The 27346-nt window shown below is 34.9% G+C and overlaps 1 protein-coding gene across 9 annotated transcripts in view; it reads right to left on the reverse strand.

Moving 5' to 3' along the window:
* The window catches only part of LOC106876559 (calcium uptake protein 3, mitochondrial), a 444529-nt gene that overhangs the window by 44426 nt on the left and 372757 nt on the right, over window positions 1-27346 (reverse strand). For all 9 annotated transcript variants that reach the window (XM_089365311.1, XM_089365306.1, XM_089365308.1 and 6 more), the window contains one exon: window positions 7101-7195. In XM_089365311.1, coding sequence (XP_089221437.1) covers window positions 7101-7195 — 95 coding nt within the window. The remainder of the gene's footprint in view (window positions 1-7100; window positions 7196-27346) is intronic.

Consider the following 27346-nt stretch of genomic DNA (forward strand, 5'->3'; position numbering starts at 1 on the left):
AACTGCTACAAAGGTAAAGGTGACACTTTAGATACAAATAATTACAGAGGCATCAAGCTGTTAGATCAGGTTATGAAAGTTACAGAGAGGGTCATAGCCCAACTAATTAGGGAGCGAATCAATTTAGATGAGATGCAGTTTGGGTTCGTGCCAGGTAAAAGCACTACTGATGCCTTATTTCTAGTGAGACAGTTGCAGGAGAAATACCTAGCTAAGGATAAACCTCTGTACCTGGCTTTCGTTGACATGGAGAAAGCCTTTGACAGGGTCCCCCGATCCCTTATCTGGTGGTCAATGAGGAAACTTGGGATAGAAGAATGGTTAGTGAGAGCTGTGCGAGCCATGTACAGAGATGCTGCCAGTAAGGTGAGGGTTGGAAATGAGTACAGCAATGAATTCCGGGTAGAGGTAGGGGTCCACCAAGGTTCCGTCCTCAGCCCCCTCTTATTTATCATAGTCCTCCAGGCAATCACAGAGGAGTTCAAGACAGGTTGCCCCTGGGAGCTCCTCTATGCTGATGACCTTGCCCTAATTGCGGAGTCACTATCAGAACTAGAGGAGAAGTTTCAGGTGTGGAAGCAAGGTCTAGAATTGAAGGGCCTTAGAGTCAACCTAGCTAAAACCAAAATCCTAATAAGTAGGAAGGTAGATAAAACACAAACCCCTTCAGGTAGATGGCCCTGCTCAGTATGTAGAAAAGGAGTAGGTAGTAACTCTATAAGATGTACCCGGTGCAAGCTATGGACACATAAGAGGTGCAGCAACATCAAAGGCAGGTTAACTAGCAAGTTAGTTTTTGTTTGTGGCAGATGTTCAGGTGCAATAAAGACTGTAAACAAACAGGAAACAACTTCTATCTCATTCAAGGGTGAAAAACTAGAGGTAGTCGATAGCTTCCGCTATCTGGGCGACCAAGTTAGTAGTGGGGGTGGGTGCGCTGAAAGTGTAGCTGCTAGAATAAGAATAGCCTGGGCAAAGTTTAGAGAGCTCTTACCCCTGCTGGCGACAAAGGGACTCTCACTCAGAGTAAAAGGCAGACTGTATGACGCATGCGTACGAACAGCCATGCTACATGGCAGTGAAACATGGGCTGTAACTGCTGAGGACATACGTAAGCTCGCAAGGAATGAAGCCAGTATGCTCCGTTGGATGTGTAATGTCAATGTGAATACCCGTCAGAGTGTAAGTATCTTGAGAGAAAGGCTGAACATTAGAAGCATCAGTTGTGGCGTGCAAGAGAGACGATTGCGCTGGTATGGACATGTGGTGAGAATGGATGAGGATAGCTGCGTGAAAAAGTGCCACACCCTAACAGTTGAGGGAACCCGTGGAAGAGGTAGGCCCAGGAAGACCTGGGCTGAGGTGGTGAGGCAAGACCTTCGTACATTGGGCCTCACCGAGGCGATGACTACTGACCGAGACCTTTGGAAATGTGCTGTGCGTGAGAAGACCCGGCAAGCCAAGTAAGATCGTTGCCAGTGCCCCTGGACTGGTTCTTGTGCGGGTGGCACATGAGATGCACCATTTTGAGTGTGGCCGTTGCCAGTACCACCTGACTGGCTCCCGTAGGATTTTCGAGCGAGATCGTTGCCAGTGCCCCTGGACTGGCTTGTGCGGGTGGCACATAAAAGACACCATTTCGAGCGTGGCCGTTTTCGTGCGGGTGACACGTAAAAGCACCCACTACACTCTCTGAGTGGTTGGCGTTAGGAAGGGCATCCAGCTGTAGAAACTCTGCCAAATTAGACTGGAGCCTGGTGTTGCCATCCGGTTTCACCAGTCCTCAGTCAAATCGTCCAACCCATACTGGCATGGAAAGCGGACGTTAAACGACGATGATGATGAGATATATATATATATGTCCACAACCGCTTTGGGTGTTTCATGAACCTTGTGTTTGCAATCTGAAGTTGGAACTCGTGAGCAAAATGAATCAGTTATTATCCTGTTCCAGTTAGTCTCCTTGTTATAGGTGAACAGAGCATCATCTCTCCTTATTTGGCCATTGAAATCACCTGCTATAATAGGGAAGTTGTGGGAAGGGACACTTTCCGTTACTCCCTTCAGATCGGAGTAGAAGTCGTCTGCAGGTTTCTCATCTCTTGTGTTAGTCAGGCAGTAACATGCAAGGAATGTGGTTTCAGGGTTACTTCTCAGATTTGCAACAATTAGGTGGTCAGATACTTTCTCAGCATTCAAATTCCGCCGAAGTTGACTTTGCTTTCATTCTTTCGGGATCGATGAATTAAGGACCAGTTGCATACTGGGGTCGATGTAATCGACTGGCCCCCTCCCCAAAATTTCGGGCCTTGTGTCTAAAGTAGAAAAGCTATTTTGTCAAAAGAGACCAAGTTCCATGAGGCTCTTGGAGACAGGAGATTACCAACACCGCCTATTGTGGATCCCTGGGAATTTTTAATAGCAGAGGACATAATAAGTTGATATCTCTCAAGGTTGGTATGCTTCAAATCTGTGTCACAGTGATGATGCCTGTGTGCTTGGATGCTCAAGATATCAACTTTGTTCTTCTTTACACAATGCAGAAGTTCTTGTTTTCTGCCTGTCTTTGATAAAGTTCGTGAGTTAAAAGTGCTGTAGACAACAGGACTTTTGTACTTCATAAATTTGTTGTTCTTGCATCTACATCTACCTCTTCGCAGCTAACCCGCTCTAAAGAGTTTAGAAGTAAGAATTTGGAACTAAACAAGCAGGAGCTTGAACCCTGCTTGTGCTGCAAGTGGACGTCATGGTAATTCTTTCAGTAGTTGATACAGAAGTGGATCGACAGTCCTACATCCGGGTATTTTTACATACGAGAGACCATCTCAAGGGAGATTGCCGTCCAATGATTAAGACTTTTTCCTAGCCATGAAGTAAATTTATCCCACACCAGACATCAACTTAGTAGTTCAGCTCCGTGGCTGCGCTTTTTATGTATATATGTGTGTGTATATATATATATATATATATATATCGCCGTGAACATGGATTAATCTTCTCTTTACGCTCCTTTGCACCACAGGGGCTCAACTCTCATCTCTTTATCTATTCCTCCTCTCAAACCTACTTCCTCTCTTGTTCTGACTCCTACTTCTCTTCACTCCTATATATATATGTACACACACACATATACAATTGCACAATATATACATATATATGTCCCAGTGATAAATGCTTATGTCAAATAATTTCTTATTTTTTCTTATCTCTAGTTTCTAAATTTGAAGATATTATTCTGCCTAAGGGTTTTGGCAAGATCTTTTTTTTTTTTTGATACCATGGGAAAAATATGAACAGATTACATTTGAATGATACTATACCATTGATTACATTTATTATTGTTTGTTTTATTTTCTGCTATGAATATGGCATTTTCCTGACGAATTATCAGTAACCACTGCAGAGAATCCATAAAAACTGTTACACATGAAATGGAACCATATCAATATTCTTACACAATTTAGCCCGAGTGTTAAAGTAAACAAAATAATTGCATGACAGATTTATTTGTGCAGTGGCAGAAAACGAGCAATGGGTTCCATTTTTCTCAATCCATGGGAAGATAAGCCTGTGCTGTAACCACTTATTTTACTTTTCAAAAATCTAACTAAATTATGTCTATCAAAAGCACACATGAGTAAGGATTACCTTTGCATCTTAAATTCCTTGTGTCTGTATAATGTATGTTATTTAACATAAATATATTATATACTGGGAAATAAAAATAATCACAAATACACAATATTTCAGTGTGATAAATCTAATGTAATCATCTACTCCAGAGGGAGGAGAGAAAGAGAGAGAGGAGAGAGAGATTGTCTGAAATAGGGTTAATTTGAAGGAAATATTCCACTCTACTACTGTAATTACACATTTGTTGCATTTTTGTGCTTTTTTTTTCTCTCTTTTCTACAAAAGAGAAAATGGTATGGTGAGGGTAAGTGATATGGTGAGCGATGATAGTAGACAGAAAAATATATAGGACACATATGCTCTCTCCCTTTCTATATAGATCTACACACAACCAGCAACATTTACCAAATTAATCACCAAATCAATAATACATATTTTATTAAATACTCATCAAGAACATTTCTAGCAATATAATTTAGATTTTGATTTTGGATTTCATTTCAGTCTCAATTTGTCTGTAGGTTTTATTTCTGTCAGACTATTTTGCTTTTTATAATTTTTTTCTTTACATATAATCCTCTTAACAATAAATGATAAATTGTTTTTGCAAAATTGCTTATTCAACTGGGTTTATGATGATGGGCATTTCAGCATTCTATTATTTATTAGTTATTTATTAAGTTAGCAAAGTAACTATGTTTCATTATAGTAGCGATAAAAACTACAGTACTGAAGTAGTTGTTGTTGTTGCTTACACCATATCAGTCCTAATCATGCACACCTACAATCAAACTATTCCTAATGGATGTGATGTCCCATCTTATTTTCATACGGTATCATCATCATCAACATCATCGTTTAATGTCCGCTTTCCATGCTAGCATGGGTTGGACAATTTGACTGAGGACTGGTGAAACCGGATGGCAACACCAGCCTCCAATCTGATTTGGCAGAGTTTCTACAGCTGGATGCCCTTCCTAATGCCAACCACTCCGAGAGTGTATTGGGTGCTTTTACGTGTCACCCGCACGAAGGCCAGTCAGGCGGTACTGGCAACGGCCACGCTCAAAATGGTGTATTTTATGTGCCACCCGCACAAGAGCCAGTCCAGGGGCACTGACAACGATCTCGCTCGAAAATCCTACAAAGGCCAGTCAGGCGGTACTGGCAATGGCCACGCTCAAAATGGTGTATTTTATGTGCCACCCGCCCAAGAGCCAGTCCAGGGGCACTGGCAACGATATACGGCATTATAATTTATTTGTGTACTTTTTCTTTGAAGCAACATAGTACACTTTAAGGCAAAATTTGAACACTATTTCTAGAACATTGAGAAACTTGTTTTAAGAAACCTGTGCTAGCTTATCAGCTGACAACACTAGTAGGGTTGCCAGACAATTATTTTTGTTGGTGGTACACCTCATGAAACTGGGCTGTTCCGTCTCCTTGGTTAAAAAAGAATGAAAACTGTCACACATTCTAGACAACATCAAAAATACACACACAACAGCTAAATGATTGTGGTAGTTATTCTCGCTTTATCTCTTCTAATTACAATAGCTTCTGTTCTTTTGACCAAATAAATTGTATCCCAAGCTCTTCTACTTTGAGGCACATTGCCTTCTTACAATATGAAACCCAATCCAGTATTCTTAGTACTAAATACAGTGTGTTCAAACTCTGCCTGCCCATGTTCCAGATGACTGTCACATGAATGAACCTCACATATAAAGGAGAGCCAGCAAGGACTTTAGGTCCAGTCCCTAAAACTTAAACTGAAGGGATAAAAATACAAACTAAAAACAAACATACAAAAGAATTTCCATATTTCAAAATTAAATATAATGCACCAAAATTTTGTGACAATGAGCAACAATGACACAATCTAAGCAACTCCTAAAACAAGCATCTTTACATCTTACAAAATGAGTAACATATATTTTATGATGATAAGCCTCACAATAATGGCAAAGTCCACTGTGTGAATGCCAAACATCATTATCTGTACATGCATAACTGCATATCTAGGATGTTGAACCTATGTATTACTCCTGGGTGTTGTATTAACTAAGCTGACATTGTGGTCTGTTCAACAACAACAGTAAAGTTTGCCTATTGGTCTGAACTTAGGTTGACTGTGAAAACATGAAAACAAAAGAAGGAGAATATAATATAGCTCACCAACTGTCAACAGTATCTCTGGTGCTGTTAGTAGTTTTTTCACAACAGTCCCCACCTTTTCTAAACAGAAGCAAAGAAAACGTAAAGTATTTTGAGCAGCTTACTTTAAAATCACCATCAGATAAATGACCGTTGGTTTGTAATTGATCACTAAATAAGACTACTTAATCAATAACTTGAGGTTACTGGAGGCGGAAATAAAGGTCATAATCAAGACCACAATTCCTTGCACAAAGTCACTCACATTGTCTTGAAGACCATAGCAAACAAGAGTTTTTTTTTTGCTCTTACCATTGTCATTTACTGAAGGGAAGCTGCTGCAACTTACTGTTCATTGTACTCGGTCACTTTTATTCTTTCTCATTTGTTAAACACAAGAGCCAGTGTAATAAAATACAAATTAATTTTAAAAGAGTATTTTTTAAATTTGAAAATGAAAGCATTGACCAATAGGGACCTGAAGAATTAATTGACCAGTGAATCTTACCATTAGTTTTTGCTATAATAGACAGCAGATTTACAGAAAAAATAATAATAAATGCCTTCCGCAAGCATTGCCAACAAGCAACTATCACAATTCTATTGAACAATGCACATTTGTAACTTATTTTTCAGCAAATAACATTCCAGGCTCTCACAAAACTCATATTTTATGCAAGTGATCCAACTGTATTTTGTATAATGCAACCCATACAAACCATATTTCATACAACACCACTTGGTAGTGAAACTCAATTGTACACCGCTCATTAAAATAAAACAATTTATATTGTATAGCCCCTCATATAATCATCTTCTAGATAATTAACACAGTATTACAACATATGAAATCAGCACCAAGCAAATTTCATGTTAGTACACACTTCACAACACAATATAGTAACACTACACATACTCTTACATAACTGATTCCTGACACTACAATACTGACAACCTAAAAAACTCACTATCAACACAAATGCTTTTCATTCATAAAACTTAACTCAAATACACTAGAAAATTGCAGCTTAATACTAAAACATATTACACCAACAACACATTTACATACAAAACAATCTTTACACAACAAATTAACACAACTCATGAAACACCAGAATTGCACCAAAACCACACAACAAAGCAGAAAATGGTCTAACACACTAACACAAGTTTACAGTCTCAAAAAAAAAATGTTGCGTACACCACAGGAACAGAGGTGCATTGTCTAAGGCAGTAGAATGTCATTTGCAATTGATTAAAAAAATAATATTAATAAATTAATTTATAATGACACTATAAGTTGTTACCTGTGGAAATCATCATAAGTGAGTACATCAGTGCCATTCGCTCCAAAGAAGTGCACTAACAAAGTGGTATCAGTAACATGTTTACATGCTATTTCCTGAAAAGTAAATTGCAAGAATTAAAAGTTGAACATTAAGAAGAAATGGCAGACAAAACAGGTGAGCATTTAGCTACAAAGAAACACACTATTATAAAATACCACCCATACAAACATAATATAGTCAAAGGGAAAGAGGAGTGTTAGGGGTGTGTTTGAGTGAAAGGAAGAGTGAATTTGTGCACATGTATGAGAGAGAGAGAGAGAGAGAGAGAGAGAGAAAGAGAAAAAATAATAAAATAGGAAGACAGAGCTAGGGATCAAAACAATTTATACACATGTCATACTAATTAATTTAGGAGCAATAACAACCATTAATATACTCCCTCAAAAATAGTGTTTTGGTACTGAGAAAAGCTTTTACATTTTCAGATTATCTTGAATATATTTTTGAATGGGAATAAAGGGGTAATCATCATCATCATCATCATCGTTTAACGTCCGCTTTCCATGCTAGCATGGGTTGGACGATTTGACTGAGGACTGGTGAAACCGGATGGCAACACCAGGCTCCAGTCTGATTTGGCAGAGTTTCTACAGCTGGATGCCCTTCCTAACGCCAACCACTCAGAGAGTGTAGTGGGTGCTTTTACGTGTCACCCGCACGAAAACGGCCACGCTCGAAATGGTGTCTTTTATGTGCCACCCGCACAAGCCAGTCCAGGGGCACTGGCAACGATCTCGCTCGAAAATCCTACAGGAGCCAGTCAGGCGGTACTGGCAACGGCCACGCTCAAAATGGTGCATCTCATGTGCCACCCGCACAAGAACCAGTCCAGGGGCACTGAGACAAGAGGATGAATGATAGACACAAGTTCTCGAGAATCAGTGACATAGATGATTCTTTCTTAGTTGGTTGGAAATATTTAGTAATTGTTTAGCTCTCCTACTGTTGTGATTGAATAGATCTAACTTATGATGAAAGCCATCCAACCATGACCATCTATCAGGAAATCAGCTATTACTTTCTCTATGGGTCTTTTCCTTCTTGAAGACAGTAAGGTGTGATTTAACCCTTTAGCGTTCAGATTGTTCTGTCAAATGTAATGTTTTTTCATTTACCTTGTTTTAAATTAATCATCCATTATCTCATAGCCTTGAAATTTTAATGATGGGATTGCACATTTTTAGAAAGCCATTGGAGGGTATGTGTGATAGGCTGGATCTGGTCGGTTTGGATGCTGAAGGATTAAGCTTGGGATGCTACTGCTTGCAGATCAAATGACTGCATAGACACTTGTTTTTTTTTATTATTTTGTTGTTTAGTTCCTGGTTAGCACTGATTGGGCAGATGTGTAATAATGTGTGTGTGTGTGTGTGTGTGCGTGTATGTGTGTGTATTATTATTTTTCTGGCATTACTCATTTAACACAGTAAGCTAGGGCACTTCTTTAAAAGGAATTAATTAATCAGATCTTCCACCAAACTAATTTCAGACTGCTTATTTTATCAATCACTATTTGTTCAAGAGCTAACTTACAAGACATAGTTCTAAATGTTGTAAATACAGATATTTGCACACAAATCATATATAATATATATACATATATGTACATACATACATTCATACATATATATGCTTCCATAGAGATTCTGGCTATCAAATTTCACTTACAAAGCATTGAACAATCTGAGGCAATAGTAGCAGATGCTTACTCAAAGTATCACCCAGTAACGCCAAATGTGAAATCATATGACCAAAAAAGCAAACAGCTTAACCATTCAACAATACTTGTGTATTAATCATACACATATATTAGGTTTACAGTGCAGTGTAGAAGTGACATAAAATTCATGTCATGATTTATAATTGTAATCACATCTCCCAACAATTAATGATATTCTACAAAATGCAGATGAGACTCACAACGGAATATTGTGCTTCCACACTTTAGACAGCACTAATGCATACATGCAAGTCTCCAAGATTGTACCTAGAAAAGAATCACCTTCCGGGGTCTAAATTAAGTACCAGTTGCATACTGGGGTTGATCTAGTTGACTGCCCCGCCTCCCCCAAAATTATAATATCTTCTGCTTCTCTAAACTATTAAGTTTATGTCACCTCTATTTAGGAAATGTCGACCTGCTGGTTTCTCTCCTACTCTCATCATCCTTGAACCCAGTTCTCCAGATCCAACACTCACAAACTACATCATTTCTTTTTTTAGAATGTTCACCACCCTCTGATGCTCCTTCCCTTTCTCAAGTATTTTCTGCAGGTGCTGACTTGTATTGGCTCCAGAGGAACATAAATAGCATCAATTTCAAACTCAGAGAGCCTAAAAAGGTCATGGATTCTCCAACTTTCTGCCAGTTCAGAAAGTATAAAAACTAAAACACAAAGTCAGTGCAATCGAACTTGCCCATGTTACTAGTAACACAATCTAATACACACATGGGTGTGTGTGTGTGTGTGTGTGTGTGTGTTGGGGTATTAAGTCAGGTTTGATACATTGTCCCAATATGAGTTACGAAAAGGGCCAATTATTCTGTTTTATATTAGTAGAGTTCCTTGACAAAATAAGGACCAAGGTACTGAAGCTGAGTATAATTGATTAAAATTCATTTAAGATGGGGCCCCAGTATGGCCAGTCAATTGGCAGAAACCAGCAGAAATGTGAAAGAACAAAAGAAAAGATGTATAGGAGTTTCTAAGACAGAGCGCATACAAAACGAAACGGAATACATGCGTGTTTAATGTATGAATAACAAACACTTTATTCATTTGATTTGGGAGGTAGCTAGCACAGTGGGTAGATTTGAAACAGGAGACCTGCTTCCCAACTACGACAACTGAGATGATATAATACATTGAGACAATCAAATTATTGTTCCGCTGAAAAACTTTCCTGTTTGTTCAACATTGACTTACACACATCCACCTGCCAATCTTGCACACCCTCTCCATCCACCATCCACCATCCCTACAGGTAAATAGTTGGTGTGTGTTGATATTTATATATATACAATTAGTTATTTATTTATTTAGTGTGTGCGCATATATATATATATATATATGTGTGTGTGTGTGTGTGTGTGTATATATATATATATTAGTTTCAAAGTACAGATGTAAAAAGAAAAAAATCCTCTCATGCTTTTGTTTGCTTATTTTTTGTACATTCATTTGTTTTTATCTTCTATTAATTTTATTTTATATCAGACCCATTTTATAAGGGTTAAAAATAAGAATGCTTCTCATTACAACATTGTATAAAATAACATAAATATACACACATTCCAGACAGATACATAAGTAGTTAAGGGAATAGAGAGGAGTTTGGACAGACAAATATCTACCTATTTAGTCCAACACAACTCAACAATTAAGAGGAAATAAAAAAAAAAGAAGCCTCTCTTTCCCCCTCTCTCCATACATGTGTGTGTTTCTGTGTGTGTACATGTATGTATTCAAAGAGAGAAATTCACACACAAATATATGTGCACACTGACACACATATATATATAGTCACACGTGTGTGCGTGTACACACACACACACACACACACACACATATATATATATATATATATATATATATATTTGTGCATAGACACACACACACACTCATATGGAACTAAAATTCAATGTCTGCCTGTGTGTTCCACTATTTTAGCAAAATCAGAATACTATGCCAATGAAATGCTTTGACTAATGCACTCTTTTGTCTGAAAAACAAATTTCAAACATATTTTTGGGTCCTAAAAACTTCAAAACACTTTTATTCCTTACACAGAAAAGCAACTTTTCTCTATTCATAGAAGATAGAAGGAATAAAACAATAATATGCATGCATAAGAAATCGATGGGCAACACTCCTCCCTCCCTCTTTCTCTCCCTACTATTGAACAGAAACATTATAGAATAGTGCATGTTCTCAGTTACACATTCACATACAAAGACACACATACATATCAAACTCACTTATACAGCATTTTGTGAAAGAACAATATTTTAGTATGTGAAGGAAACACAGAGAAAACTGACTAAAAGAAAAAAAAAATGTTATAACTGCTGCTCAAATGTTCATTAAATAAGTGCGTATGCGCACATGTACATAACGAACATACAAATTTATTTAATGAGCAGAAATACATATATCAGTACTTCAGCAGAACAGAAGTCCTTAACCTTCCAGCTCTGTGCTATCTTTCTCTTTGTTTCATGCTAAAATTTTGTTAAACTTTGTTACACAGAATGCATGAACGTAGACACGCATACACATACACACACAGGTATAGTACAACTACTTAAACGCATACATAATCCATATATGTATATATATGTGTATAGATATATGCATGTCTGTATATATATATATATATATATATATATATATATATATATATATATATATATATATATATATATATATATATGTATATATATATATTGGCCATCAGATGTTGCTATATATCACTGGTCACAATGCACTTTGCACTGTTTTACCTGTTGAATGATGTCACCATGATGCCACTAAGGTGAGCAGGCCAACATTCCTCACTGATCAGAAGGCTAAGTCATCACAGGGTGACCCTTTTACAGTTGAGGAGAGTGGAATTTTGAAAAATGAAGAGTTTTGCTTAAGAATACAATGTGCAACCTGGTCTGGAAATTGGACCCTTGGTCTAGTGACCATGAGTGCAACACCGTAATCCCTGGGCCACATGCCTTCACATAAATTCATACATTCATACACATATGTCTAAAGAACTAACACAACAGAACACATTATGTATCATACTTAACCATAAACATAATTAGAACATATTGTGATAACACCGTAACAAAAAAACGTCTGCATCAACACAAGGTCCAAACAACGCATTAAATATATACATTTCAATGTAAACAAGGGGATTGTAAACTTCATGACTCAAACTGTTACATTGGATACACTCAAACGCAACACCTTCTTTGCTCAACATGCATTTACAACAAAATGTTATCAAAACTATATGAGGCAGTAAACAAAATAACATTATACAGGAAAACACTCATTGACAGCACTACAGTTTTATGCAGACTTAATAAGTGTGAATAACTATGGAGACTTAACTAAAAGCAAAATACAAACCAAAATTAAGCACATGGATATAAGCAAAATTAATCATGAAATTTACCAGAACTTACCTTAAATTATTCTCAGGACTTACCGTTGTATAACTTTAAATGCAGCATTGATGCTACTATCGGTTGTAAAATTATTCCCAAGATATTTTGTGACTTACCACAAAGCATACAAACAACAAGCCATTATTGATAGCATAATATCTTGAAAATAGGACTGTAAAAGGGGTTTGAAATGTTAATCGACTAATAAATCCAATAATGTTTTGCAACAAACTAAATGTAAAGAATTCAAAAATGAATATGAAAAATCCTTAACGAGAATGATTAAACTTGAATATAATGGTTGGCATTAGAAAGGGCATCGAGTTATGGGAACCATGTGAAAACTGAGTCATTGGGTTTATGTCATAAAACTATACAATGTTAGATCTTGTTGAACTAATCAACTCAAGCCAACAGGGAAGGCAGATATAAAATGATGAAAAGCATGACGTGTATACATATAAGGAGTGAGCCGAAACTCACACACCAATAAGTTCCATACACTCCAGAATTGTCAAAGACACCTTCAACTTCTCTAAAGTTGAATAAAATAACTAAAATAATGATGAATGCACATGTACATAATGAGCAAAATAATAACATAAATAAAATGTCAAGTGTCTTGGTGTATGACTTGGCCCATCCTGTTTATTATATATATGTTAGGTAAAATAAACATTGGAAATGCTCTGCACCACAGAGGTTCTCTAAGTTCCACTAAATTGACTGCAATGCCATATCATCAGTGGGTATCTCAGGTTCATGGACATGTTGCTCCTTAGCCTGTATGCTTCACCTGAGTAAGGCAGTGAGGACTGAACTAATCTTTGCTACAAAAGGGTTCCACTTGCAGCCTCTTCTCAACCACAGCCACCTTGAGTTTGTTTCAGATACCATGCCTGTTTCCTTGGGAGCTTACTTCAGTTGTATGGGTTCTAGATATATCTTCTGTAGGAAATAGTGCACTGATCTCATTGGAAAGCTGCACAGCTGAGATCAATGGGGAACGAGGCTGCATGCCGTTCCTTGACAAGGGTCTTATTGACCAAGTCCTGATATTTGCTTTCCTTTACCTAGTGTGAAATATCAGGTGTTCATCTAGGGTGTTTGAGTGAATTTGACCATGGTGATTGTTGGAGAGCAGGAATATGTCTGGTTGTCCATTGGGAAGACAAGTCTGCTTCCAGATCCACTTGTGTCTTCCACCATGTCACTGATGCATTATTCCTAACTAATCCATTATTCCACTGCCTTTCACCCTTTCTGTTTTACCAGCCATTACTTCCTCTGCTCGGAATCACTTCTACTGATATCTCTTCCCCATTTTTCTCCATAGCACTAATATCACTAACCGTCCTTAGACCCTATTCCTAACCATCTTCCACTCTTACTCCCTCCCATCACCTACCTACTCTTTCTGATATTCTTCTATTTACCTTGTCCTGTACCTTTATCTCTTTGCAGCTGCAACTCATCCTTATATAATGTAGAGTTGTCATGCATCTCATCTAAAACAATAAACGTGTTCCTGTTACTTCTATTTTAGCATAAGGCCATACTCTGCCTAACTATATACTCCCACTCAGTCGAGTGGGATTATATGGTAGTTTTCTGAGTTACATGGTGACATCACTAGTGCTGGTGCCATGAAAAAAACCACCCAGTACACTCTGTAATGTGGAATTAGGAAAGGAGTTTATTCACAATGTCATTATTTCTATGTTCTGTCACCAACTGATTTACTTAAGCTCCATCATATTGTGTATCTGTTACAAAAGAGACCTTGATACCATCTCAGGATATCTCTAGCTGATGTTACAGCAAATAAGCTGAACGAAAAGAAGGTCAATCACATCATGAAAAAGAGAAAATATTGGTTGCTACAAATGAGTTAAATGTTAGGGCAAAGGCAGTAATCTGATATGATACATTATCATCTTTAAATCCAGGCTGGCATGAGTTAAATGAGAATTACTAGCTAGATGCCCTTCTGTTGCTAACCCGTAACCAATTAGTGTTTAAACTGGCTGTATTTGGCCCAAATATTCCACCCATTTTATGCTCAAACTGGCCAGAACCTGCACCTCACACCTGCCATGCAATGTCGTTCTATAAATAAAAAATTACATCTTTCAAATCTCGAAGCTAAAAGATTGAGCTTTTAATTTTTAATTAATTTTTTAAAATGTGAATAAATAAGGATTACTTTTGACATATCAATCTGAATGCTGAAGGGTTGGATTGAAACCAGTGAAATTGCCAAGCTAGGGGGCACATTGTTCATGAGAAGTATAAACAAATATGACTGGCTCAGCTTACATCAATACAAAACCACAGAAACAGTAACACATATATGTACATGCACAAACACACACACACTATATATATATATGATGGACTTCCACACAGTTTCTGTTTATCAAATTCATTCATAGGGTTTAGGTCACACTGAACTGATAGAAGTTATTCCAATTTAAAGATTCACTATTTTTCTCATCACATAGGTTTATATGTATTTGCAAACTGCCCCAGGATAGTAAAACTATTCAATGTGTTAATTCAACTGGCTTGAAGTTGTAGCCAAATCTCTCTCAAATCTCAACCCTTGTCACGACAACAACAAAAGAAAAAAAAAGACATGTAAGACAATATAATCCAAGATATTCCATAAAAAGACAGAGTGGCCATAATTGGAAAGCCTTGGATCAAGTTTAGGACATTTACCCCACAAGACAACAGATGATGTATAACTTCTTAATATATTGGAGAGAGGGTAATTAACCAAGGGAGTAATTGTCCTAGGGGGTAGTTGTCGTCGGGGGGGGGGGTATTGCTGTATAGGGGGGTAATTGTCCTGATACGCTTGGATCATATTCTACTTGATCAAATTTGACCTTGGGCTAAATTACAACAACAAAACAAGATGCAATTGTATTAATACAATGTAGGTGTCGCACCAACATTTAACAATAGAAAAAATAACTCTCAAGAGAAACATACATTAAAAAAAAAAAAAAAACTTCTTTTGTAACTTTCCGCTTACATGTATCATCTTATATAAAACTGTGAAATTATTTCTATCAAAAATAAATATTAACTATTATAAATTTCAGAAGTGCCTTTATAATAAAGTATGAGTTTTCCAAATTCATAATTTATGAACATTGTCTAAAGCTTTTCATTGCTTAAAAATTTTCATAACTCACTTGAGATAGATTCTGCTTTGTGGCACAGTTTCTGATTAAAACTGATCTAAATTAAAACTTTGTATCAAAATTCAAGCACAAACTTAATAATGATAATTATTTTACTAAATGCTTCATTATTTTCAAAATCAACTAAAGACAATGTATTTCAACAAGAATACTGTAATGGATAGGTTAAATGTTTCTGCAATAAGAATAAAATAACAATAAATGTAACCAGTGTAGAATGGTAGGATGAGGTTTGAGAGATTTAGCTGTTATTTCTAACAGTTTGAGCATCAATAGAGAAGATTGTTGTATTTTACATCATTCTCCCTACTCCTTAACCTTATAACATGCTGATACCTTTAACTCTATTAGCTTTATCAAGGTTAGCTTATACGGATTTCTTTCAAAATTACTTGTTAGTAAAACACTGTGGCAATTAAATTAAATTAAGATTGCTTACAATAGTTACAATAAATGTCTATTCTAATGATAGCAGCAAGAATGTAGTTGGCAACAGAATAAATTTAACAACAACAAAGGAAAAAGAAACAAGAAAAACAAAAACAAACCCCACTGACTGTACATAACATAAAAAAAAAACCAAGGGAATTCAAATTTTTTTTCCTAACCCTACCAAGTACTTTTTTTTTTACTCATGACTGTTAAGTGAAAATTGAATACATATTCCTGTGGCATAAGATTATAAAATAAAAATGAAAAAATGCCCAACAATAAAGCCCTCAAAAGTACCCCCACAAAAAAAGACTTCAGATCCTGTTCCAATTAGCAGCAAGGGATTCCACTTAACAATCTAGTAGCCTCCATGAAGCAAGACTGAAGAGCTATCAAGAAAAGAAAAATGAGTAAAAAAAGTAATGTTATGTGTGTGTGTGTGTGTGTGTGTGTGTGTGTGTGTGTGTGTGTGTGTGTGTGTGTGTATGTGCATAAACATGATAATAAGAATAATGATATATCATGATCTTTACTAAATCTTACAATGTGGCACCCATCAGGACTCATACAAAGTGTTGAAGATGTTGAATCATTCAGTAATATACAATGAAATGGTTCATGAAACAAGAGAACAATGACATAGTTATCTATATGTGTGTATGTGTGTGTGTGTGTGTATGTGTGTGTGTGTGTGTGCCGCATACGCACAAGCTCATAAATGCGCACATGTACATAAATATATATACATGTATATATATTTATATACAGAAAGAGAAGAGTACAACTCAGAGAAAATTAGAAAAGAATTAGCAGTGAGTAAATTTCTAAACTAAAAGCGTATAATAAGAGGAATGACAATGACTTCATAACTAAGAGTACTGAGTTAAAATATTCATCGATTCACTATTGACAACCGGATTAAAATAGAGAAAAATAAAATAGAAAGAAGGACATAGCAAACATTGGATTAATTAATAATTTCAGGACCTTTGTGCTTGATTAGATTCGAGTACATGTTTATGTTCGATAATATTAAGAATATGAAATAACATTTCCTTTCAGTAGTTCAAATGCTGAATGTGAATTCAAAAACTAAGATGCTCTCTATGGAGTGAGGCTAAGCAGGAAAACATGTCCTGCTTTGAAACTACATTGAAATGTAAGTAAGTACATCTGAATTCAAGAAATCATGACAGCTCTGGTTGTTAAATTTTACTGCTCATATATCTCACTTGTGTATGATAAAAAAATACTGACAGAATTAATCAAATAAGATCATTTCCAAATATGATGTGATTTGTTATGAGTGTCCAAACGGTGAGTTAATTATATTCAAATATGTCTACTTATGTGGATAGATAATAGTTACTTAATATAATGATTAATCACTGAATTAAATATAGTAATAATTATATAAGAATACTATAGCTCAAAACATATAATTTAAGTCATACATATAAACCTGACCAAAAAATACAATGCAACTTCAATCATCCCAGGAACCCCCCCCTCTCTCTCTCTTTGTCTTTCTTCCTTTTTGGAATCTCTCTAACCAAACCTCCAAAAACTCACCACACACATAGATTCAAAATAACTAGAACAGTCTCTTCCCAATCCAACTCAAGATTTTTTTCAACTAACTCACATATATATAGAAGGTATAAATTTTCTGGGAAAAAAATGATTCCTGATGAATCTCTGAAATGAGGTGAAAGTACTAAAATAATTATCCAAAATTCTGACAACCTCCTTTTCCTTAACATAAAATCTGTACACCACTTCAAACAATTTCTCTCTCTCTTTAAATATATATATATATATATATATATATATATATATATGTCAAGACTCTGAAAGTATACTATCAATAATTTTATTATTTGTGCACAATAGGTGTGATATTACAGTAGTGGACTATTAATCATGCAGTGTGATCAGTACTGTGTCCTACACTAAGGCACCTGTCTCTACTTGCTCCATTTTGCCTGACTGAACAACATAATAAAAGAAAATCCACCAAGTACTTTACAGTTAAGTAGGAAACAGTAAGAAAGTCACATAACTGTGTAAAAAAAAAAAGGTCTAACAAAACAAAACTTCCCACCCATATAAATATTGAAAACTTTAAAAAGTTAATTAGCTTGTCTTATATAATTAGATTTCAATGAATAAGCATATCAATTGCTACTTTTTAATATAGTAATCCTAAACAAATGCTTAAGAGAATAAAACAACCATATTCATTATCACAATAAATATAGTCTTTAATTGTTCAAAAAATGATAGTTACATTGAAATTTTTGCAAATAGGTTGTAAGGCATATGACCATTGTACATGTATCATTATCTGGTTCCAAGAATACTTGTTTGGCCACACGATAGCCTGTCTGACCAATTAGCAGTCATGTTCAATGCAAGAAAAAGCACAACAAAAGAAGTTAGATGGCAAATGAGTTATTTACAAATACAAAAGTTGCAATGAAATATTTAAAATTTTGTAATCTGCAAATTTACAATCATCATCATCATCTATTTAATCTGAATTGTTGTTTATTTTCAGAGCAGCCTTCTTCAAGTAGACTTATGATCAAAGGTATATTAGCTGCTTAATTTTCAGGTCACAGTACATCTAGTACTATTTAACGTGTCCTCCCTTTTCTGAGATAGTAGGATATGATCTGATGTACATTTTATTGATATTTCTAGTAAGTCACATAACCACATAGAATTTCATTCCTTAGCTCAACCTAGGTTTACATGAATTATGCTTTGATAATTAAGAAACAAACAAAAACAAACTCTTCTATATATTAACTGAAGGTGACTGCTCTTCAAATTGCCAAACCTTCTTACATTAATGTACTTATCTTTCAATATCTTTGTGTGCATGAAGGAGCATATATCTGTGCACATTGCTACACATGTTAAAGAACTTGCTTTATTGCTTTTATAGCCAAAAGGATAGCCTGCAGGTATGCTTTCAAACCATAAAATGCCAGAATATCACTTATGAACTGTATCAATATCATATTCTACGTTTATTGTTCTCCTAATATTGATCAGGTCTAAACTTGAATTCACAACTTATCTTTTAATTAAATCTATTTTTAAAATTCACACAATTTTAATTTTATTGCTCTTTCTTTTTCAGAACGGTTTATACAAATTGATATTTGAAAAATAATTCCAAAACTATTAAAAAGTTAATATCTAAGAAAAACACACACACAGAGTGTCTCAATTTCTGAGATGATGAATTATAATCATTAATGGTAGAAACACTGCCCTGCAGGTGGTTTTCTGCTAGTTGCTACATAATACTTACACAGTGGATTCCCAATACATACAATTTTTGATATGTTACATATAATATCCCTTTATAACTTATATCTGTCAAATAGCAATCACACAGGAATAAACTAAACTGTGATATTAGGACTCACTTTTCCACTGAAATATATATATATATTGACTTTTATATATATATGTACATTTTAGTATTAATAAATGATATAAGCCTACAATTACAGATGTACAGAGATGGGAAATTATATTTTTTGCTTTCCTATTCATCATATCTACTTTGATAACATAAACAGTGATTTCAGCAAAGGAACTATCTAAAATATATAAGAAATTTCCTGTTACAACCTTTATCATGTACTGTAATGGTTATTTTCTTTTTAAACATTGTATACAACAATAAATTGCTTTAAAGAAAACAAGACAAGTTTGTGTCAGGTACAGTTGATATAAGTACATTTAAACCACTTTTCTTCCTCAGGTTTCTATTTTTTCAACAACATTCAACAAATATAACAAGGTATTGGAATCAACATAATTTGGCTGGTGCTAGATTAAACTTATATTTTGGAGAAATGTTTTTACTGATATGTCTGTAGAAAGTTATGTTGGAAATATTAGGGCAACATCTATATTTCTATAAATATAAAGAAAATATAAATACTTATAAATTGTGATATTGTCATGAAGTGTAGAGCGAGAGAGACAACCCCCCCCCCAAAAAAAAAAAACACAGAAAGAAAGGTGAAGGACAAAACTATCTCACAGTGTTAAAAAATGTTATCTTGTAGTGAACTAAAATTAATTTTCTGATTGAAATGTATAGCTGTAATCTTCAATGATGAAAATATTTTCTAAATTACATTCTGATAAAGATATATTAAAATTAGAAATTTTAGGAATTTTCTCTGCATGTAGACTTTAATAATTGTTTTCTTTTAGTAACAGCAACATCCTCATAACTAATTAATAAACAGCTTTTTTCTTTCTCATAGTATGGACACACTGATAATATCTGGATTAGTGTCCTCGTCTTGGTCGCTACAGTTATGATGTTTCAACTGTTGTACAAATCAAGTTTCAGTAATTTGTAAGATTTTGAACTGAAATCTTTATCAAATGCACAAGGGAAGATTATTCTCGTTCTGTTTTCCATATTCTTCTTATATTAGTTATTCTTCTTATGATGCTACTTAGACATACCACTTGAATCTGAGAACTGAATATCTAAACTGACTGTCATTGGATTGAGCTCACTAGTTTCTGTAGAGCAAATTATTAAAAGCATTGATTAGGTTTCAAGTGTTGAAAGTCATAGTTTACATGGTATCTGTGAGTTCAATCCCTGTATCAGTTAATTAATTATATCTATATATCACCATTATCATGATCATCATCATCATCATCATTTTAATGTCTACATTTCTTTGCTTGTATGCATCAGATGAAAGTATGTTGAAGTAGAGCTTCCTAAGGCTGGTTACCCTTCGACATCTTGCCCCACCTGTTTGCAAGTGAGTTAATAATTTTCCAATCTATTAAGCAAGGAGTAGAAATATGGCCCCTCATGAAGACCTGGGAAAGTGGATTGACAGCACAGCTTTGATGATAATCGAGAACATCAGATGGTGCAATCACATCTGATGAAGAGCTGCATGCATGCAGCCTCCCGTTTCATAGCCGTCCGCTACATGTGCTGGTATGGACATGTCCTTTGCCTCCAGCCAGATCATCCTATCAGGACCTTACTTTTGTTCAATGCACCACTTGTGGGCTGGAAGAGAACCCATGACAGGCTCAGAATGTGATTAAAGAAGATCTCCAGAGGATTGGTATGACCTTGGGGGTTGCAGGGAGCCTGACATGAGGTTGCCAACAATAGATGGTACTGGTGAATCAGGTTGGCTTTGCACATAATGCCTCTGGGATGATCCCAGCCCCATCTCGAGAGAGAGAGAGAGAGAGAGAGAGAGAGAGAGAGAGAGAGAGAGAGAGAGAGAGAGAGAGAGAGAGATGGAGAGAGATTGGACAACAAACAACCTAGACATGTTTATACAAAGAATTGGGGAAAAAAAAAATGACAACACATGACTCAGCCCATTGTTTGCAAAGATCACATAATACATCAAGGAAGCTGGACTGATGTGTGGTAAATAGCAAAGCATTTCTTGCAAGTAGCAAAGATGAGGAAAATACTCATTCATATACACACATATCTACACATACAATTATATCTTGGGAAGGGAATTACACCACTGATATCCTCATGTAGTGGTTCTATACTATTTTGATATTTTCCCTTGTCACTTGGTTAACCAGCCTATCCAATTAACTAATCAGTTGTTTGATTAATTGCTCAGTCAATGAATCAATTAGGACTGTGGAAGTCCTTTCATCACCACTCATAACATCATCAATAATAAGTGCTCTTCAGGTTTGCTTTAGGTTAGACCTGACTGACTGATTGATTGAAGATTTAATCAAACAATTGATTACTTAATTAGTTATCTGGTTAACTAATAAAGAAACAAAAAAATACAATACAGCCAGTAAGTACAGTATTGCAATTAGACACCAATGAATTTTCAGTCACAGTTTTCTTATATCAGTAGTAACAGATTCTGTCTTGGCATGCTTTTGATAGTGGGTAAATGCTACTGACAAAGTCCAACAAGGCAGAAACGTGCATCTATTCTCACCAGTGCTGCTGGACAATTTCATCTGTTACTGATATATTTGTGTTTTTAAACATAATACAAATATATAAGATTTTGTCTCTGGATGAATACTGTAGATAATTTGCCTTTTGATAATATTTGCATTAAGTATGATATACACACAACAAACATGCAAGCACACACACACAATTATAATCATAAACATACTTGTTTCTTTTTTTGTAAAAATTGGTAAATTGTAATGGTTATTATTTAAATTAAATTGATTCTGCTTTAAACTTAGCTGGAGGTTAAAAACTTCAATTACATTAGCATGCATATGTGCACGCGCACATGCACACACACACACACACACACACACACACACACACAAATCTTTCTATATGTGGTCAATGTTAAATGAGACCAGACAGTAAAAGCTAGAAGAGAAAGATATGTAATGTAATCAATTTGTTGTGAGGACCAGACATATGTTGGGGATTAGGGTTCAATTACTCTGTAATAACATCTCCAATGCTGACTGTAACTGTTTGAATGTTTTCTATGGGTATCAGATCATGCACATATTTCGTATTGATATTATTATTTACATTCACCTGCCAGTCAGACAACAACGTGTAGAGAGAATAAAACATTATGAGTATCAGTAACATTTTCTATATATTCTTCCTAATACAAATTTTTTATCTAAATTTGAAAATGTATACTGAGTACATAGGACAGGTGTTGTATAAAGTAGACTAAGTAGATTCTTTATATTTTGGTTTCAGACCGAAATATAAGAAATGGGCCACAATTCATTTCTACTCTAGGCACAAAACCCAACATTTTTTGGGAGGGGGTCAGTCGATTAGATCAACCCCAGTGTGCAACTGGTACTTAATCTATCAACCCCGAAAGGATGAAAGGCAAAGTTGAACACAGAATGTAAAGACAGATGAAATACCACTAAGCATTTCACCTGGTGTGCTAACATTTCTGCCATCTGACCACCTTGAAATGGGCCACAATTAGAAAACACAATTGAAATTTTCTTAATCTTCAATAATGATTTCTTGCTTAGATACACAAATAAGATATGAAGTAATCTAGTAGATGAAATAACACTGACCTATGACTTATTTCATCAGTGAGAGAAGAGAGGGAAGACTAAATTGGTCCAGTGTGGAAAGACAGAGATATAGCTTTCAGGAAATAGAGAGATATAGCTTAAGTACTAAAGAGAATTATGACTGGTGAGAGCTACTATTTCCAACAATTAATTAATCTTGTTAAACTAACAGTCATGCTTAGATTTGCATGTTCTTGATCCCCCATGCACCTTCACGAGAGGAATTATCACATAGCATATGATAGCTTCTCACATTAACATCCAATGCAATCTTTTAACTGATACAAGTATGTCTTCAAAGGAAAGTCAGCTGATTTGAACCATGGAAACGTATGCAAATTAGAATGTCACTAACCAGCTCTTCCATACTTTCCTAATTCTCCTTTCTCTAATGGTGTCGTAGACTTTAGGTAGCTTATCATACAATCTTTCATTGTTAAGATGCTCTTTCCAGAACATATTGACAATGACATGGAGCATCCTGTATAACTTGGAGTCTTCTGGATTTTGGCTAAGTGGAAGAACCAATGTGAAATATGAAATCAACCACTGCGAAAAAGAAATTCTTATTTCTATATTATGCTCAGACTTAGATGCTGTCCAAGCTTTACTGAGGCATGTCTAAGCGTTAGTACTATTCTACTTTTCACATACATGAAATGATTCACTGGCTTTATCAAGAAAATTTTCTTGATGCTTTTTCATAAAATGGTAAAGTTGACCCATGGAATCTAAATTTAAGTTGCAAATGACAAAAAAAAAAAAAAAAAAATTCTTATTTTAAACTGAATAATTCTGCCAGCTCATCACCTTTAGTTATGATAATAAGAAAAATAACAACTAAACCAATTGCATATAAGGATCACATCAATTGTAGGGGAAATTTAGAATAATTGAATCCATCCCTTGATATACAACAAATATTTGTTATCATTCCTAGTGATATGAAACATAAAGTTGACCAGATTATATGTTAAACTGGAGGATTAGTACTAAATACAATTATGCAGTACTGTTTCTGTTACTTTAATGATAACAACAACAATAATTAATGACTTCTACCATTAACATGATGCTGAACATTTTAGAAAGAGTACAGTCATTGATACTCCCTATACTTCTTCACTGTTGTGTATTCTATCAATCCCACCATGATAAAAGCTTCAATTCAGTGATAGCAGGATCTGAATTCAGTGTGTATAGGAACATAGGATAAAAAAAAAAAAAAATTTACATGTTGGTCTGCCAGCTGGCTTATCATTTTTGCCATCCTCTGCAGTAAAATAATAGCAACATAAGTAATTTTGAGTGAAGACACAAAAGTCACAAATTTCTAGATTTAATCAACTCTGGAAATTATGAAATGCAAGTAGGCCTCTGAAGCAAGTTAAACATAAACTGCAAAAGGATGCAACTAATTACTACAAGGTATTTTATCTTTTGATATAGTGATTTTGCCAGTCTACTGTATTTATGTTATTGATTAAATTACCTTATTATTTTGGTAATGTGTTGTATATAAATATGTAAGCATGCATGCTTGTAGTGCATATATATGTATATACATGTATGTATGCACATGTACATATATACAAAGTAAATTGTCTAAATTTCAACAAGGAACCTTTATTTTAAAAATATTGATAAGTAACATAGTGTGTTTATTTGTGCAAATACACAGTATTGCATCTAGGTTATATTAGGGGTATGCATTATATATATGGGAACTAAATGTTACTCCTTTATTTTCCCCAGACGAGTAGATTGTCATATTTGAGATGGCATGATGGAAGTTAGTTATAATCTATTGTCCAGGCTAAGTAATGGGCAATGAAAAGTTATGATCATTCTCATGATGTCACATTTATTATGATAGTGATAATGTATTAAATGTTTCGTGAAATCACTGGTGTCATCCTTCAGTAAAGAAGGTCAGGACGTAATAGCTGCATTACCAAAATTAATATCAGAATTATTTAATTTAAAAATGAAGTTAATAATTAGACAATAAGGGCAAAAAATAAATATATCCATTCCTGAAATACTGTAATACATAATTACCATATATATATATATATATATATATATATATATATATATATATATATATATATATATATATATATATATATGTGTGTGTGCTGAAAAGTTCCTTGCTTTAGGTAAAAGAAAATACAGGAAGATTAATGTATGTATATGTGTGTGTGTGTGAAAAAACATTCGAGTGAGGTCGTTGCCAGTGCCGCTAGACTGGTTCCTGTGCAGGTGGCACATAAAAGTACCCACTGCACTCTCGGAGTGGTTGGCGTTAGGAAGGGCATCCAGCTGTAGAAACTGTGCCAGATCAGATTGGAGCCTGGTGCAGCCTTCTGGTTTGCCAGTCCTCAGTCAAATCGTCCAACCCATGCTAGCATGGAAGACGGACGTTAAACGATGATGATGATATATATATATATATATATATATATATATATATACACACACACACACAGGGAGATCAGTTAATCATGGTTTTATTCAACACATCTTCCTCTCAGATTCACATACTTATTACAGTGGTCCTTCAGTCTTTCTAAGCCCTGAAAAAGAACTTGGAAAGTTGGGCCCCCCAATCAGGCCTTTTGCATTGCTCTTAAAGCCAGGAAATTTTCAGCACCTGCCTCATATAATAAATGTATATGTTTCCATTAAAAGAATCTCAGTATTTAATTACAAAAGTATTTATGTTTTGCATTATGTCTTTTATATCCTTCTGAAGCTAGTTTGCTTTTCATACATTAGCTTTACAAAAGATACACTCTTACATCTTACAGTAGCACTTCTTTCTCTATATGTCTATAATACTATATCTGAAATTTGTTACGGGCACTCCTGGTCTGTCCCTTGCAGGTCAAGAAGTCTTTCTTCCTGTGTAACATAGGACCCAAGCTAATTGAAGTCAATGAGTACTTTAAGTCGTATACTTTAAGTGGAATAAATTGGTGACTGGATCTCATCTTCATTGATGAATCATCTTCATTGACGATGTATGATGGCATTAAGAAACAAACTGACTTTGACTGCAACATACTTAAAGAATGCTAACAAGTTATGCACATGACACAATCAAGTATTTCAAAGTTAGCATGGTTGGCCTTTCTCATATGCTGAAAGCATTCTCCACAATGGAGTTGAATCTTGGACAATGAAGAAGGAATCTGAAGATCACCAACATGGTATGTACACCAAGATCCTTAAGAGAATGTTATCCTTCCTTGAAGACTCCCACATCTTTATATTTTGATGAATAAATGCTTTTTGTATGTAATCTGTTTGAACTATTAATAAAAGCTTGAAATATGTAAAAAGACTTTCCCACTCAACCTGGTATAAAGCTTAAATGATTTATATACAAAGTATTATAACAGATGTATCTACAGCTAGTCTCATTAAATATGATAGCCAACAATCATATTCCATTCAGTAAAGCAATAATTGATGACATCAGCACTCACCTAACGAGACACTGAATCTACAAGTATACTAATATACTCTGCTGTTGCACTCCGCATTTATCTGAACTCTGCATTTATCTGTCTCAGTTCCAAAACACACCACTAAACACATCCAAACTTTGCCCAATGTTTTCAAAACAAAACCTTTCAAGAATTTCCCTCCACCTATGTTTTCCTTACAGGCAAACAATATCAATCATATCAACTACAGAAACTATGGCCATGATGCTACCATTTTTCTTCCATAAACTAAAAAGGTCAAAGTGAGAAATAAAAAATATAGCTGCCAGTAAACTATGCTTTGTGATGTAAAATCAGTCTGATGAAGGGAGAATTTCACATAATTTGTAATGTGATATAAATATGAGACATATTTCAACAAAATTATCATTCATAGGAACAGCTTATTTTTGTGTAGTCTTTGTAACATTTAACTGATCTCATGCAAAAAAATATATTACTTAACACCCTAATACTCTTCATGAAGATGATGTCATGATTTCTTTAGAAAACAATAAAATCTAATTACTTGGATATAAATTCATCACATGAAATGCAATTAATCAGCATTTGTAAAAATAACATTTAACAATAACGAACTAATAGAAACTAAAAATGCAGATTTGAACATTTTCAAACTTTTATAATAAAATAACGATATATGACAAGTAAAAAACCATTTTTCAAAATATATGAAAAGTGAGAAAGAGAAAAAAGTTTACCATGCAGTGATTAAAAACACCGAACACCAATAAATCTGACAACAAAGGTTAAAAATTACAATGAAAACAAGATCAGATA

Source organism: Octopus bimaculoides, chromosome Z, assembly GCF_046866305.1.
Source record: "Octopus bimaculoides isolate indiv1 chromosome Z, ASM4686630v1, whole genome shotgun sequence".
Classification (NCBI taxonomy): Eukaryota; Metazoa; Mollusca; class Cephalopoda; order Octopoda; family Octopodidae; genus Octopus; species Octopus bimaculoides.